Raw genomic sequence first — 17,228 nt, forward strand, 5'->3', positions numbered from 1 at the left:
ATACAGTTGAATCTCGGAGGTTTACATACACCTTCGCCAAATACATTTAAACTCAGTTTTTCACAATTCCTGACATTTGATCCAAGTAAAAATGTCCTGTCTTAGGTCAGTTAGGATCACCACTTTATTTTAAGAATGTGAAATGTCAGAATAATAGTAGAGAGAATGATTTATTTAATCTTTTTATTTCTTTCATCACATTCCCACTGGGTCAGAAGTTTACATACATTCAATTAGTATTTGGTAGCATTGCCTTTAAATTGTTTAACGTGGGTCAAACGTTTTGGTTCGCCTTCCACAAGCTTCCAACAATAAGTTGCGTGAATTTTGGTCCATTCCTCCTGACAGAGTTGGTGTAACTGAGTCAGGTTTGCAGGCCTCCTTGCTCACACACGCTTTTTCTACCCACAAATGTTCTATAGGTTGAGGTCAGGGCTGTGTGATGGCCACTCCAATACCTTGACTTTGTTGTCCTTAAGCTATTTTGCCACAGCTTTGTAAGTATGCTTGGGGTCATTGTCCATTTGGAAGACCCATTTGCGACCAAGCTTTAACTTCCTGACGGATGTTGCTTCAATATATCCACATAATTTTCCTACCTCATGATGCCATCTATTTTGTGAAGTGCACCAGTCCCTCCTGCAGCAAAGCACCCCCACAACATGATGCTGCCACCCCCGTGCTTCACAGTTGGGATGGTGTTCTTCGGCTTGCCTGCCTCTCCTTTACCACCAAACATAACAATGGTCGTTATGGCCAAACAGTTCTATTTTTCTTTCATCAGACCAGAGGACATTTATCTAAAAAGTACGATCTTTGTCCCCATGTGCAGTTGCAAACCGTAGTCTGGCTTTTTTATGGCGGTTTTGGAGCAGTGGCTTCTTCCTTGCTGAGCAGCCTTTCAGGTTATGTCGATATAGGACTCGTTTTACTGTGGATATAGATACTTTGTATCTGTTTCCTCCAGCATCTTCACAAGGTCCTTTGCTGTTGTTCTGGGATTGATTTGCACTATTCGCACCAAAGTGCGTTCATCTCTAGGAGACAGAACGCTTCTCCTTCCTAAGCAGTATAACGGCTGCGTGGTTCCATGATGTTTATACTTGCGTACTATTGTTTGTACAGATGAACGTGGTACCTTCAGGCATTTAGAAATTGCTCCCAAGGATGAACCAGACACATTTTTTTCTGAGGTCTTGGCTGATTTCTTTAGATTTTCCCATGATGTCAAGCAAAGAGGCACTGAGTTTGAAGGTAGGCCTTGAAATACATCCACAGGTACACCTCCAATTGACTAAAATAATGTCAATTAGCCTATCAGAAACTTCTCAAGCCATGACATCCTTTTCTGTAATTTTCCAAGCTGTTTAAAGGCACAGTTAACTTAGTGTATGTAAACTTCTGACCCACTGGAATTGTGATACAGTGAATTATAAGTGAAATAATCTGTCTGTAAACAATTGTTGGAAATGACTTGTGTCATGCACAAAGTAGATGTCCTAACCGACTTGTTAAGACTATTGTTTGTTAACAAGAAATATGTGGAGTGGTTGAAAAACGAGTTTTAATGACTCCAACCGAAGTGTATGTAAACTTCCAACTTCAATTGTACGTATGAGATGTGTAATGCCAGATAGAACAACACTAATGTGGAGAACAGACAGCAGGCAGGCAGCTGTAATGGCGGTTTTACATCAGGTCGACTGACAGGCAGCACTCTCCTTCCCAGTTCCTCTTATCTGGCTGACAGTGCCTGAGCAGCCTACTGTGGACTGGAGTGCCTTGCTGTTTCCTTGCCTGTGTTGTATGGTGGGTAGCTCTTGTCCAGGAAGCCTCAGTGTCAGCAAGCTGCACGTAATGCCCCGGACCAGAGCTATGTGGTGGGGAACACTACCATATAGTCTCGTCGGAGGATCACTCTCTAGTCTAGCTCACAACAAAGCTCTAGCTTGGTAGATCACTGCTGCATCCTGGGAGAGTCCCTGGGGCTTGGGCTGATGCACTCCTGTCCTAGCATGCTTTCTCTCTTTCTTTTCCTCCTCTTTTCTCTCACAGACTGCCCAGCCTGTCCCAGCTTGTCTACTCCCATGCCTTCCTCCCACTGGGCACATACTGGTTGAATCAACGTTGTTTCCACATCATTTTAATGAACCAACGTGGAATAGACGTTGAATTGACGTCTGTGCCCAGTGGGCTCCCTGGGCTGGGTGAGTGTCCACTGGGCTCCCTGGACTGGGTGAGTGTCCACTGCGCTCCCTGAACTGGGTGAGTGTCCACTGGGCTCCCTGGACTGGGTGAGTGTCCACTGGGCTCCCTGTGCTGGGTGTTTCCACTGGGCTCCCTGGGCTGGCTGAGTGTCCACTGGGCTCCCTGGACTGGGTGAGTGTCCACTGGGCTCCCTGGACTGGGTGAGTGTCCACTGGGCTCCCTGTGCTGGGTGTTTCCACTGGGCTCCCTGGGCTGGCTGAGTGTCCACTGGGCTCCCTGGGCTGGCTGAGTGTCCACTGGGCTCCCTGGGCTGGCTGAGTGTCCACTGGGCTCCCTGGGCTGGCTGAGTGTCCACTGGGCTCCCTGGGCTGGGTGAGTGTCCACTGGGCTCCCTGGACTGGGTGAGTGTCCACTGGGCTCCCTGTGCTGGGTGTTTCCACTGGGCTCCCTGGGCTGGCTGAGTGTCCACTGGGCTCCCTGGACTGGGTGAGTGTCCACTGGGCTCCCTGGACTGGGTGAGTGTCCACTGGGCTCCCTGGGCTGGCTGAGTGTCCACTGGGCTCCCTGGACTGGGTGAGTGTCCACTGGGCTCCCTGGACTGGGTGAGTGTCCACTGGGCTCCCTGGACTGGCTGAGTGTCCACTGGGCTCCCTGGGCTGGCTGAGTGTCCACTGGGCTCCCTGGGCTGGCTGAGTGTCCACTGGGCTCCCTGGGCTGGCTGAGTGTCCACTGGGCTCCCTGGGCTGGCTGAGTGTCCACTGGGCTCCCTGGACTGGGTGTTTCCACTGGGCTCCCTGTGCTGGGTGTTTCCACTGGGCTCCCTGGGCTGGCTGAGTGTCCACTGGGCTCCCTGGGCTGGCTGAGTGTCCACTGGGCTCCCTGGGCTGGCTGAGTGTCCACTGGGCTCCCTGGACTGGGTGAGTGTCCACTGGGCTCCCTGTGCTGGGTGTTTCCACTGGGCTCCCTGGACTGGGTGAGTGTCCACTGGGCTCCCTGGGCTGGCTGAGTGTCCACTGGGCTCCCTGGACTGGGTGAGTGTCCACTGGGCTCCCTGGACTGGGTGAGTGTCCACAGGGCTCCCTGGGCTGGCTGAGTGTCCACTGGGCTCCCTGGGCTGGGTGAGTGTCCACTGGGCTCCCTGGGCTGGCTGAGTGTCCACTGGGCTCCCTGGACTGGGTGAGTGTCCACTGGGCTCCCTGGACTGGGTGAGTGTCCACTGGGCTCCCTGGGCTGGCTGAGTGTCCACTGGGCTCCCTGGGCTGGCTGAGTGTCCGGTGGACGGACAATGTGGAGTACAACAAAACCATTTGGTTTGGGTATGCCTGATAGTGTGAAAAGGGTGTAAGAGAATGGCTGACACATCAACCAATGACACAGCATTGTCATCTGCTCACCCAAGAAAGTTAGTAATTACTGTAGATATAAATTCACACGGGAATGGCAAAATATGTCAGTTGAATGAGTTCATCTACTCATCTAATGTATTTCTCCACTGTTATTTTAGTAGACCATTACAGGACCACAACATCTGATCTCTACTGTTATTTTAGTAGACCATTACAGGACCACAACATCTGATCTCTACTGTTATTTTAGTTGACCATTACAGGACCACAACATCTGATCTCCACTGTTATTTTAGTAGACCATTACAGGACCACAACATCTGATCTCTACTGTTATTTTAGTAGACCATTACAGGACCACAACATCTGATCTCTACTGTTATTTTAGTAGACCATTACAGGACCACAACATCTGTTCTCTACTGTTATTTTAGTTGACCATTACAGGACCACAACATCTGATCTCTACTGTTATTTTAGTTGACCATTACAGGACCACAACATCTGATCTCTACTGTTATTTTAGTTGACCATTACAGGACCACAACATCTGATCTCTACTGTTATTTTAGTTGACCATTACAGGACCACAACATCTGATCCCCATCGTTCCCAAGTGTGGTTTTCCCACAAACCATTTCCTTGTTTTTACAGCCTCTCTGGTTTCTGAGCTTCAAATCAGAGAATGTATCTTGGCAGTGCACTACGTTTAACCAGAGCCCTATGAGAATGTGTTGCCATTTTGGACTCACAGAGAGTGGCTGCCGATCACTATAGCATTATGGTTGTGCAGGCAGACCGTGGGCTTGGCTGGCATGTTGCCATGTCTGTCGTGTTACTGTGTAAACAGCAGGGCTGGGCTCAGGACTGCATGGCCATTCTCTCATTCACTGCTCTAATCTCAGGGGAATTCGTACACACAGTGACTAAGGAGTGAGTGAGTGATAGTTCCAGTAGTCCTTTCTGTTTACTTCCTGCCTCATAGATGTGTTTCTTTGTGATCCCTCTCCCTACAGCCCCTTGATCAAATCAAATCACATTTTATTGTCACATGCGCCGCATACAACAGGTGTAGACAGTGAAAACCCCTAACCAACAATGCGTTAAGAAGTTAAGAAGAAAAAGGTGTTAAATTAGAAATAGATAAGTAGAAAAATAGAAAATTAAAGTAACAAATAATTAAACATGATGTACCTCATAGATGTCTCTGTGTGTTCTCTCTCCCTACAGAATCTAAATGTACCTCATAGATTTGTCTCTGTGTGTTCTCTCTCCCTATAGGCTCTAGATGTACCTCATAGATGTGTCTGTGTGTTCTCTCTCTCTACAGGCTCTAGATGTACCTCATAGATGTGTCTCTGTGTGTTCTCTCTCCCTATAGGCTCTAGATGTACCTCATAGATGTGTCTCTGTGTGTTCTCTCTCCCTATAGGCTCTAGATGTACCTCATAGATGTGTCTCTGTGTGTTCTCTCTCCCTATAGGCTCTAGATGTACCTCATAGATGTGTCTGTGTGTTCTCTCTCCCTATAGGCTCTAGATGTACCTCATAGATGTGTCTCTGTGTGTTCTCTCTCCCTATAGGCTCTAGATGTACCTCATAGATGTGTCTGTGTGTTCTCTCTCCCTATAGGCTCTAGATGTACCTCATAGATGTGTCTCTGTGTGTTCTCTCTCCCTATAGGCTCTAGATGTACCTCATAGATGTGTCTCTGTGTGTTCTCTCTCCCTATAGGCTCTAGATGTACCTCATAGATGTGTCTCTGTGTGTTCTCTCTCCCTATAGGCTCTAGATGTACCTCATAGATGTGTCTCTGTGTGTTCTCTCTCCCTATAGGCTCTAGATGTACCTCATAGATGTGTCTGTGTGTTCTCTCTCCCTATAGGCTCTAGATGTACCTCATAGATGTGTCTCTGTGTGTTCTCTCTCCCTATAGGCTCTAGATGTACCTCATATATATGTATCTGTGTGTTCTCTCTCCCTATAGGTTCTAGATGTACCTCATAGATGTGTCTCTGTGTGTTCTCTCTCCCTACAGGCTCTAGATGTACCTCATAGATGTGTCTGTGTGTTCTCTCTCCCTATAGGCTCTAGATGTACCTCATAGATGTGTCTCTGTGTGTTCTCTCTCCCTATAGGCTCTAGATGTACCTCATAGATGTGTCTCTGTGTGTTCTCTCTCCCTACAGATTCTAGATGTAGACAGAGGAGTACTTCACAAGATCAAGAAGTCTGTCAAGGCCATAAACATCTCTGGCCTGGGTGAGTGCAAAACAGTATAGAACCGTACACTACCCTACTACACAATACAGTACACTACTACATAGTACAATACAGTACATTACAGTGCAACACAGTACACCAGTGAGTGAGTCGGTCCTGGTGTACTGTTTCCATATATCCATAATGTATATAGCACCTATATCACATTCACTACATCCACTAACCTCTGTACTCCAGTTGTGCAGCATGTTGGTATCCCTCAATATACTTCACAATAATATTAGAGATAGAGAGAGAGATATGTTTATAGCACCTTAACACATTCCTCCCATTCCACACACCTGTCCCAGCAGGCCTAAGGAGCAGAGGTCCCTCCTACAATACGGTATATTAAATGTCCCTACTCAGTTAAACCCAGGCCCTTTTCTTCCATGACTGTCCCTGTCCACCCAGTCCACAGACCTTCCAGTGTAATAATCCTGGATCAGGGGCTGATAACCACGGCTCTAACCCAGTTGGACCTACACATGCTGGAAATACCTTAAAGCTAGAATCCTTCATTGAAACAATAACAAGGTGTTTTCCCCACCCCTGTTTCACTAAAAAGCCATCTCAAATTGAGACAGAGCTGGATGCAAAGACTGACCATCCATGATATCAAAATGATTGTTTTAACCATGTTATGAGGCTATACAGTGTTTGTTTACATTGATTTTGTTTACAAACGTTGGTGTAAAACAAGCCTATATTTTGGTTGAACTACTGTTGAACTACAATCATCAGGCATTTATAAGTTATATTCTTCAACAATCAATGGATGTATATATCATTTATACGTCCAAAAATGGATGTAGCATCTAAGGATTCTAGCTTTAACGCCACGTTGCTTCTGTTTGGAGCTGCTGTTTAAACTAAGCTCTGAGTCTTTACACACACTTTACAAGCCCAACATGCTCGTCCAACATGCTCGTCACTGTTATGAAAGGCTGTGTAAGAATGACATCGTTAGTCTGTTCCCAGATCTGTTTGTGCTGGTCTTGAGTTGACAACTCCAATAGCTATTGAGTTGGCAAGGCAGCAGTTAGGTGTTTTTACTTAGGATTTATGTCAACTAAAAGTGTTGAGAGTGGTGGGAAGTCAGTCAGGAAAGTAGTAGAATGATTTTCATCCTGTTTCTGGGTCATACACTCTGTTCTAATGAAGCTTCTGCATGGTCCTGCATGCTTCTGCGTTGTCCTGCATGCTTCTGCGTGGTCCTGCATGCTTCTGCATAGTCCTGCATGCTTCTGCGTTGTCCTGCATGCTTCTGCATAGTCCTGCATGCTTCTGCGTGGTCCTGCATGCTTCTGCGTTGTCCTGCATGCTTCTGCGTGGTCCTGCGTGATTCTGCGTGGTCCTGCATGCTTCTGCTTGGTCCTGCATGCTTCTGCGTGGTCCTGCATGCTTCTGCGTGATTCTGCGTGGTCCTGCGTGCTTCTGCGTGGTTCTGCATGGTCCTGCATGCTTCTGTGTGGTCCTGCATGCTTCTGCGTGGTCCTGCATGCTTCTGCGTGGTCCTGCATGCTTCTGTGTGGTCCTGCATGCTTCTGTGTGGTCCTGCATGCTTCTGCGTGGTCCTGCATGCTTCTGTGTGGTCCTGCATGCTTCTGTGTGGTCCTGCATGCTTCTGTGTGGTCCTGCATGCTTCTGCGTGGTCCTGCAGGCTTCTGCGTGGTCCTGCATGCTTCTGTGTGGTCCTGTGTGTGCTTCTACATCTGCATGCTTGCTGTTTGGGGTTTTAGGCTGGGTTTCCGTATGGTCCTGTGTGTGCTTCTACATCTGCATGCTTGCTGTTTGGGGTTTTAGGCTGGGTTTCTGTGTGGTCCTGTGTGTGCTTCTACATCTGCATGCTTGCTGTTTGGGGTTTTAGGCTGGGTTTCTGTGTGGTCCTGCATGCTTGCTGTTTGGGGTTTTAGGCTGGGTTTCTGTGTGGTCCTGCATGCTTGCTGTTTGGGGTTTTAGGCTGGGTTTCTGTGTGGTCCTGCATGCTTGCTGTTTGGGATTTTAGGCTGGGTTTCTGTGTGGTCCTGCATGCTTGCTGTTTGGGGTTTTAGGCTGGGTTTCTGTATCTGTTGATGTAAAAAGGGCTTTTATAAATACATTTGATTGATTGAACACCACTTCCAAGCCAGTTTCCTGTCTTGCAGAGAGAATTCCTGACGCTCAGCTCTCTATGAGACGCTTTGTGTATGTCCCTGAGGGGATAAAGTTGTATTGAATTGAATGTATACGCCTTCACAAGTTCATCAGTGATCAGACCTAACAATGTTCAAGTCAATTTAGAAAAGACAGTATCACAGATATATGAAATGTCCACTAACAAGTCTCACTAACTCTTTAGGATACAAGTCTCACTAATAACTCTTTAGGATACAAGTCTCACTAATAACTCTTTAGGATACAAGTCTCACTAATAACTCTTTAGGATACAAGTCTCACTAATAACTCTTTAGGATACAAGTCTCACTAATAACTCTTTAGGATACAAGTCTCACTAATAACTCTTTAGGATACAAGTCTCACTAATAACTCTTTAGGATACAAGTCTCACTAATAACTCTTTAGGATACAAGTCTCACTAATAACTCTTTAGGATACAAGTCTCACTAACTCTTTAGGATGGCATAGAGGCTCCTATTAAAATAAGAGTCTGTGTAAAGCCTCTTTGATTCGTTTTTAATGATGTAAAGTGTGTTTGTGACCCATGAAAAATCCCCTTTACACAAATTCTGATTTGACTTGATTTGACTACTGTGTTTCTCAGCCCACGTTGACCATGAGGAGCAGTACATTCAGTCTATGGAGAAGTTCGGAGACAACTGTGTCTCTAGAGAGGATCCGGAAGTGGGCTCAGCCTTCCTCAAGTTCGCCATCTTTACCAAAGAGCTCACAGCCCTCTTCAAGAACCTGGTGAGACCCCATCTCACATCACACATCTCTCTACCTGTCTGTCTCTCTACCTGTCTGTCTCTGCATCCCTCTGTCTATCTACCTGTCTTTCTCTCTACCTGTCTGTCTCTACATCCCTCTGTCTCTCTACCTGTCTGTGTCTACATCCCTCTGTCTCTCTACCTGTCTGTTTCTACCTGTCTGTCTCTCTACATCCCTCTGTCTCTCTACCTGTCTGTTTCTACCTGTCTGTCTCTCTACATCCCTCTGTCTCTCTACCTGTCTGTCTCTCTACCTGTCTGTCTCTACATCCCTCTGTCTCTCTACCTGTCTGTCTCTACATCCCTCTGTCTCTCTACCTGTCTGTGTCTACATCCCTCTGTCTCTCTACCTGTCTGTTTCTACCTGTCTGTCTCTCTACATCCCTCTGTCTCTCTACCTGTCTGTTTCTACCTGTCTGTCTCTCTACATCCCTCTGTCTCTCTACCTGTCTGTCTCTCTACCTGTCTGTCTCTACATCCCTCTGTCTCTCTACCTGTCTGTCTCTACATCCCTCTGTCTCTCTACCTGTCTGTGTCTACATCCCTCTGTCTCTACCTGTCTGTTTCTACCTGTCTGTCTCTCTACATCCCTCTGTCTCTCTACCTGTCTGTCTCTATACCTGTCTGTCTCTACATCCCTCTGTCTCTCTACCTGTCTGTCTCTCTACCTGTCTGTCTCTACATCCCTCTGTCTCTCTACCTGTCTGTCTCTACATCCCTCTGTCTGGCTCGACCTGTCTGTCTCTCTACCTGTCTGTGTCTACATCCCTGTGTCTCTCTACCTGTCTATCTCTCTACCTGTCTGTCTCTAAATCCCTCTGTCTCTCTACAGCCCTCTGTCTCTCTACATCCCTCTGTCTCTCTACCTGTCTGTCTCTCTACATCCCTCCCTCTCTCTACCTGTCTGTCTCTACAGCCCTCTGTCTCTCTACATCCCTCTGTCTCTCTACCTGTCTGTCTCTGCATCCCTCTGTCTCTCTACCTGTCTGTCTCTACATCCCTCTGTCTGCCTCTACCAGTCTGTCTCTCTACCAGTCTGTCTCTCTACCTGTCTGTCGCTGCATCCCTCTGTCTCTCTACCTGTCTGTCTCTACATCCCTCTGTCTGCCTCTACCAGTCTGTCTCTCTACCGGTCTGTCTCTACCTGTCTTTCTCTATATCTGTATGTCTACCTTTTTGTCTCTGCATCCCTCTGTCTCTCTACCTGTCTGTCTCTACATCCCTCAGTCTGGCTCGACCTGTCTGTCTCTCTACCTGTCTGTCTCTGCATCCCTCTGTCTCTCTACCTGTCTGTCTCTCTACATCCCTCGGGCTCTCTACCTGTCTGTCTCTCTGCATCTCTCGGTCTCTCTACCTGTCTGTCTCTCTGCATCCCTCTGTCTCTCTACCTGTCTGTCTCTGCATCCCTCTGTCTCTCTACCTGTCTGTCTCTACATCCCTCTGTCTCTCTACCTGTCTGTCTCTGCATCCCTCTGTCTCTCTACCTGTCTGTCTCTACATCCCTCTGTCTCTCTACCTGTCGGTCTCTCTACCTGTCTGTCTCTCTACCTGTCTGTCTCTCTACCTGTCTGTCTCTACATCCCTCTGTCTCTCTACCTGTCTCTCTCTCTCTAATTGTTGTTTTCAGTTGCAGAACATGAACAACATCATCACCTTCCCCTTAGACAGTCTACTGAAAGGAGACCTGAAAGGGGTCAAAGGGGTAGGTGTATAACATATTATTAACCACAGTGTTTAATATACCAGTCAGAACATGTTTAATATACCAGTCAGAACATGTGTTTAATATACCAGTCACAACACGTGTTTAATATACCAGTCAGAACACGTGTTTAATATACCAGTCAGAACACGTGTTTAATATACCAGTCAGAACACGTGTTTAATATACCAGTCAGAACACGTGTTTAATATACCAGTCAGAACATGTGTTTAATATACCAGTCAGAACATGTGTTTAATATACCAGTCAGAACACGTGTTTAATATACCGGTCAGAACACGTGTTTAATATACCAGTCAGAACACGTGTTTAATATACCAGTCAGAACACGTGTTTAATATACCAGTCAGAACACGTGTTTAATATACCAGTCAGAACACGTGTTTAATATACCAGTCAGAACATGTGTTTAATATACCAGTCACAACACGTGTTTAATATACCAGTCAGAACATGTGTTTAATATACCAGTCAGAACATGTGTTTAATATACCAGTCACAACACGTGTTTAATATACCAGTCAGAACAGGTGTTTAATATACCAGTCAGAACAGGTGTTTAATATACCAGTCAGAACACGTGTTTAATATACCAGTCACAACACGTGTTTAATATACCAGTCACAACACGTGTTTAATATACCAGTCAGAACAGGTGTTTAATATACCAGTCAGAACAGGTGTTTAATATACCAGTCAGAACACGTGTTTAATATACCAGTCAGAACACGTGTTTAATATACCAGTCACAACACGTGTTTAATATACCAGTCAGAACACGTGTTTAATATACCAGTCAGAACACGTGTTTAATATACCAGTCAGAACACGTGTTTAATATACCAGTCAGAACACGTGTTTAATATACCAGTCAGAACACGTGTTTAATATACCAGTCAGAACACGTGTTTAATATACAGTCAGAACACGTGTTTAATATACCAGTCAGAACACGTGTTTAATATACCAGTCAGAACACGTGTTTAATATACCAGTCACAACACGTGTTTAATATACCAGTCACAACACGTGTTTAATATACCAGTCAGAACACGTGTTTAATATACCAGTCAGAACACGTGTTTAATATACCAGTCAGAACACGTGTTTAATATACCAGTCAGAACACGTGTTTAATATACCAGTCAGAACACGTGTTTAATATACCAGTCAGAACACGTGTTTAATATACCAGTCAGAACACGTGTTTAATATACCAGTCAGAACACGTGTTTAATATACCAGTCAGAACACGTGTTTAATATACCAGTCAGAACACGTGTTTAATATACCAGTCAGAACACGTGTTTAATATACCAGTCAGAACACGTGTTTAATATACCAGTCAGAACACGTGTTTAATATACCAGTCAGAACACGTGTTTAATATACCAGTCAGAACACGTGTTTAATATACCAGTCAGAACACGTGTTTAATATACCAGTCAGAACACGTGTTTAATATACCAGTCAGAACACGTGTTTAATATACCAGTCAGAACACGTGTTTAATATACCAGTCAGAACACGTGTTTAATATACCAGTCAGAACACGTGTTTAATATACCAGTCAGAACACGTGTTTAATATACCAGTCAGAACACGTGTTTAATATACCAGTCAGAACATGTGTTTAATATACCAGTCAGAATAGTGGCACAAGAGGGAGTAGGCTTATCCCATACTAGTCTTCTTGAACACCTGTATCGTCACCTGCTAGTCCCCCTGAGTCCAATCCAAGCCCGTTGATAGTCATGACTTCAGCTCTTGTCATTTGTATCCCTTGTGTTAATACTGTTATGTTCCTGTTTTATTTCCACAGGATCTTAAAAAGCCTTTTGATAAAGCCTGGAAGGATTATGAAACTAAAGTGTGAGTTAGAGCCACGTTATTATTATCACAACTGCCTCTGTTTCACCACCACTACTACTACTACCACCACCACTACTACCACTACTACCACTACTACTACCACTACTACTACTACTACCACTACTACCACTACTACCACCACTACTACAACTACCACCACTACTACCACTACTACCACCACTACTACTACTACCACCACTACTACTACCACCACTACTACTACCACCACTACTACTACCACCACTACCACCACCACTACTACCACTACTACTACCACTACTACTACTACCACCACTACTACCACTACTACTACCACCACTACTACTACCACCACTACTACTACCACCACTACTACTACCACCACTACTAAATCAAATGTATTTATATAGCCCTTCGTACATCAGCTAATATCTCAAAGTGCTGTACAGAAACCCAGCCTAAAACCCCAAACAGCAAGCAATGCAGGTGTAGAAGCACGGTGGCTAGGAAAAACTCCCTAGAAAGGCCAAAACCTAGGAAGAAACCTAGAGAGGAACCAGGCTATGTGGGGTGGCCAGTCCTTTTCTGGCTGTGCCGGGTGGAGATTATAACAGAACATGGCCAAGATGTTCAAATGTTCATAAACGACCAGCATGGTCAAATAATAATGGTCAAATAATAAAAAGGCAGAAAAGTTTAAACTGGAGCAGCAGCACGGCCAGGTGGACTGGGGACAGCAAGGAGTCATCATGTCAGGTAGTCCTGAGGCATGGTCCTAGGGCTCAGGTCCTCCGAGAGAGAGAAAGAAAGAAAGAATTAGAGAGAGGACACTTAAATTCACACAGGACACCGAATAGGACAGGAGAGGTACTCCAGATATAACAAACTGACCCTAGCCCCCCGACACATAAACTACTGCAGCATAAATACTGGAGGCTGAGACAGGAGGGGTCAGGAGACACTATGGCCCCATCCGAGGCCACCCTCGGACAGAGTAACGCCGAGGTCCTTCACAGTTTTATTTGAGACGACTGTACAACCATTAAGATGAATTGTCAGATTCAACAGAAGATCTCTTTGTTTCTTGGGACGTAGAACAAGCATCTCTGTTTTGTCCGAGTTTAAAAGTAGAAAGTTTGCATCCATCCACTTCCTTATGTCTGAAACACATGCTTCTAGCGAGGGCAATTTTGGGGCTTCACCATGTTTCATTGAAATGTACAGCTGTGTGTCATCCGCATAGCAGTGAAAGTTAACATTATGTTTTCGAATGAGGTAAAATATATAGTGAAAACAATAGTGGTCCTAAAACGGAACCTTGAGGAACACCGAAATTTACACTTGATTTGTCAGAGGACAAACCATTCACAGAGACAAACTGATATCTTTCCGACAGATAAGATCTGAACCAGGCCAGAACTTGTCCGTGTAGACCAATTTGGGTTTCCAATCTCTCCAAAAGAATGTGGTGATCGATGGTATCAAAAGCAGCACTAAGGTCTAGGAGCACAAGGACAGATGCAGAGCCTCGGTCTGATGCCATTAAAAGGTCATTTACCACCTTCACAAGTGCAGTCTCAGTGCTATGATGGGGTCTAAAACCAGACTGAAGCATTTCGTATACTACTACCACCACTACTAGTACCACTACTAGTAGTAGTACCATCACTACTACTACCGCCACTATTACTACCACTATTACTACTACAACTACCATCACCACTATCACCACCACCACTATTACCACCACTACCACCACCACCACTTCCACCACTGCCACTACTACTACTACCGCCACTACCACCACCACCACCACTACTACTACCACCACTGCCCCTACTACCACCACTGCCCCTACTACCACCTCCACCACTACTACTACCACCACCACCACCACTACTACTACCACCACCACCACTGCCACTACTACTACCACCCCTGCCACTACCACCACCACCACCACTACTACTACCACCACTGCCACTACTACCACCACCACCACTACTACCACCACCACCACTACTACTACCACCACTACTACTACCACCACTGCCACTACCACTACTACTACCACCACTACTACCACTACTACTACCACCACCACCACTACTACCACCACTACCAACACCAACACCATTACTACCAACACTACCACCAACACCACAACCACTACTATCACCACCATCACTATCACCACTACTACTACTATCCCCACTACCACCACCACTACTACTATCACCACTTCTACCACCACCTCTACCCCCACCACTACTACCATTATCACCACCACCACAGTTTGAGAGTTTCAAAACTACACAACCTGTTACTGTATGTGGGTTAAGCATAAGTTAGTGATTGTACCTTATGAGCACAAGGAAAATGTGGTCGGTGGGGGGGAATCGTTTTGTTGAATAGCCTGCGTACCCGTTAGAATAAGAGTAAGCTGCACCATGAAGTTGCATGTGTGGGTTCAGCTTAACAACAACTAGAAATGGGAAACAATAGAAGCTAGTAAAAGGTCAACTGCTACTATTCATGAAACAGCTGATAAGGCAGACAGACCTTAAGAGAGAGAATGAGACTAGACCGACTATAGCGGCACCTGTTGCCTGTTTCTATGTGATTACAAAACTCCTCACATTTTTGTGAACACTGATTTTTTTGTCTGAGATTTATTTCGTGTTGAATGAACTACGGTATGGACAGACAAGGGGTGCAGTACATGTTGGACGTCCCAACAGTATCTTTTAATTTTCAGCATGACATGCATAAAAGATGTGAATAAGCTCTTGTACATTTATTTGATAAATTACTTCACATAGAGATCATTCTAGTTCACTGTATGAGGGCTGGGCAGGTCATTTAAGAGTTACTAGTTTACTAAAGACCAATGCCTTGTACCAAACACCGTGGTGTCGTCATAGAGCCTTTTGGTTGATGTGATTGACTGGTGGTTTGATGACTCACTCTAAGGGAATGAGAACAGTTTAATAACTCTTAACATAAACTGAGGAGAGTAAATATTGATATAATTTTATTTTTTATTATCCCATCTTCGGAGGACAAACATGTATATATTTTTTTTACAGCTTTTCTGCTACTTGTACAAACATTTTACATATACCTTTTACATACATAGTACTTTTATAGAAAGCAGTCACATAACAATAATACTTTACCAAACATAAACTCTTTAATCCCACCTATCACCATAGACCTCAGCTCTTTAATCCCACCTCTCTCAGCCCATCCCACCTATCACCATAGACCTCAGCTCTTTAATCCCACCTCTCTCAGCCCATCCCACCTATCACCATAGACCTCAGCTCTTTAATCCCACCTCTCTCAGCCCATCCCACCTATCACCATAGACCTCAGCTCTTTAATCCCACCTCTCTCAGCCCATCCCACCTATCACCATAGACCTCAGCTCTTTAATCCCACCTCTCTCAGCCCATCCCACCTATCACCATAGACCTCAGCTCTTTAATCCCACCCCTCAGCCACTCTCAGCCCATCCCACCTATCACCATAGACCTCAGCTCTTTAATCCCACCCCTCAGCCACTCTCAGCCCATCCCACCTATCACCATAGACCTCAGCTCTTTAATCCCACCCCTCAGCCACTCTCAGCCCATCCCACCTATCACTGTAGACCTCAGCTCTTTCATCCCACCTCTCTCAGCCCATCCCACCTATCACCATAGACCTCAGCTCTTTAATCCCACCCCTTAGCCACTCTCAGCCCATCCCACCTATCACCATAGACCTCAGCTCTTTAATCCCGCCCCTCAGCCACTCTCACCCCATCCCACCTATCACCATAGACCTCAGCTCTTTAATCCCACCCCTCTCAGCCCATCCCACCTATCACCATAGACCTCAGCTCTTTAATCCCACCCCTCTCAGCCCATCCCACCTATCACCATAGACCTCAGCTCTTTAATCCCGCCCCTCAGCCACTCTCACCCCATCCCACCTATCACCATAGACCTCAGCTCTTTAATCCCACCCCTCTCAGCCCATCCCACCTATCACCATAGACCTCAGCTCTTTAATCCCACCCCTCTCAGCCCATCCCACCTATCACCATAGACCTCAGCTCTTTAATCCCACCCCTCTCAGCCCATCCCACCTATCACCATAGACCTCAGCTCTTTAATCCCACCCCTCTCAGCCCATCCCACCTATCACCATAGACCTCAGCTCTTTAATCCCACCCCTCTCAGCCCATCCCACCTATCACCATAGACCTCAGCTCTTTAATCCCACCCCTCTCAGCCCATCCCACCTATCACCATAGACCTCAGCTCTTTAATCCCACCCCTCTCAGCCCATCCCACCTATCACCATAGACCTCAGCTCTTTAATCCCACCCCTCTCAGCCCATCCCACCTATCACCATAGACCACCCTCGTTTGGTTTCCATGTGTCATACATTTTTCAATTGCACAGTATCATCAGATTGTGCGCTGAAGATGAAAGATGAAAACCTTTCCTACCAGTATTATTATATTATTTATTGACTGACTATGGCTTTCCAAATCGCCCAACACTGCTAGTTGTAAGGTTCATTTTAAGTGCATGTTATGATTTTTTTAACCATTCCTGAACCTGTGACCAGAAAAGTTACATAGGGGTAGTACCAGAATAAGTGATCTATTGATTTTGTCTCTTCGCAGCAAAATCTACAGAGCTGAGATTGTTGTATGCCCCATATGTATAGTATTTTGTACCAGTTCATAAACCATGTGTCATGGAATCGGTACATCGAAAATCTCTTCCCATTTTATTTTGAAACCTGTATGGCGCAGCTGTGAACATTTTCGTCCTCAAATAAAACTGGTATATTTTTCTATTTTATGCCAATTCCTTTCAGCCAATCTTTAATATATGTCAGGAAAACAA

General features: G+C 45.5%; 1 protein-coding gene across 1 annotated transcript in view; it reads left to right on the forward strand.

Annotated features, from left to right (window-relative positions):
• LOC115107461 (arf-GAP with SH3 domain, ANK repeat and PH domain-containing protein 2-like) overlaps window positions 1-17,228 on the forward strand; it is a 45,141-nt gene that overhangs the window by 2,644 nt on the left and 25,269 nt on the right. The window contains exons 2-5 of the mRNA XM_065008681.1: window positions 5,744-5,816; window positions 8,581-8,726; window positions 10,374-10,448; window positions 12,292-12,341. Coding sequence (XP_064864753.1) covers window positions 5,744-5,816; window positions 8,581-8,726; window positions 10,374-10,448; window positions 12,292-12,341 — 344 coding nt within the window. The remainder of the gene's footprint in view (window positions 1-5,743; window positions 5,817-8,580; window positions 8,727-10,373; window positions 10,449-12,291; window positions 12,342-17,228) is intronic.

Source organism: Oncorhynchus nerka, linkage group LG24 (genome assembly GCF_034236695.1).
Source record: "Oncorhynchus nerka isolate Pitt River linkage group LG24, Oner_Uvic_2.0, whole genome shotgun sequence".
Taxonomy (NCBI): Eukaryota; Metazoa; Chordata; class Actinopteri; order Salmoniformes; family Salmonidae; genus Oncorhynchus; species Oncorhynchus nerka.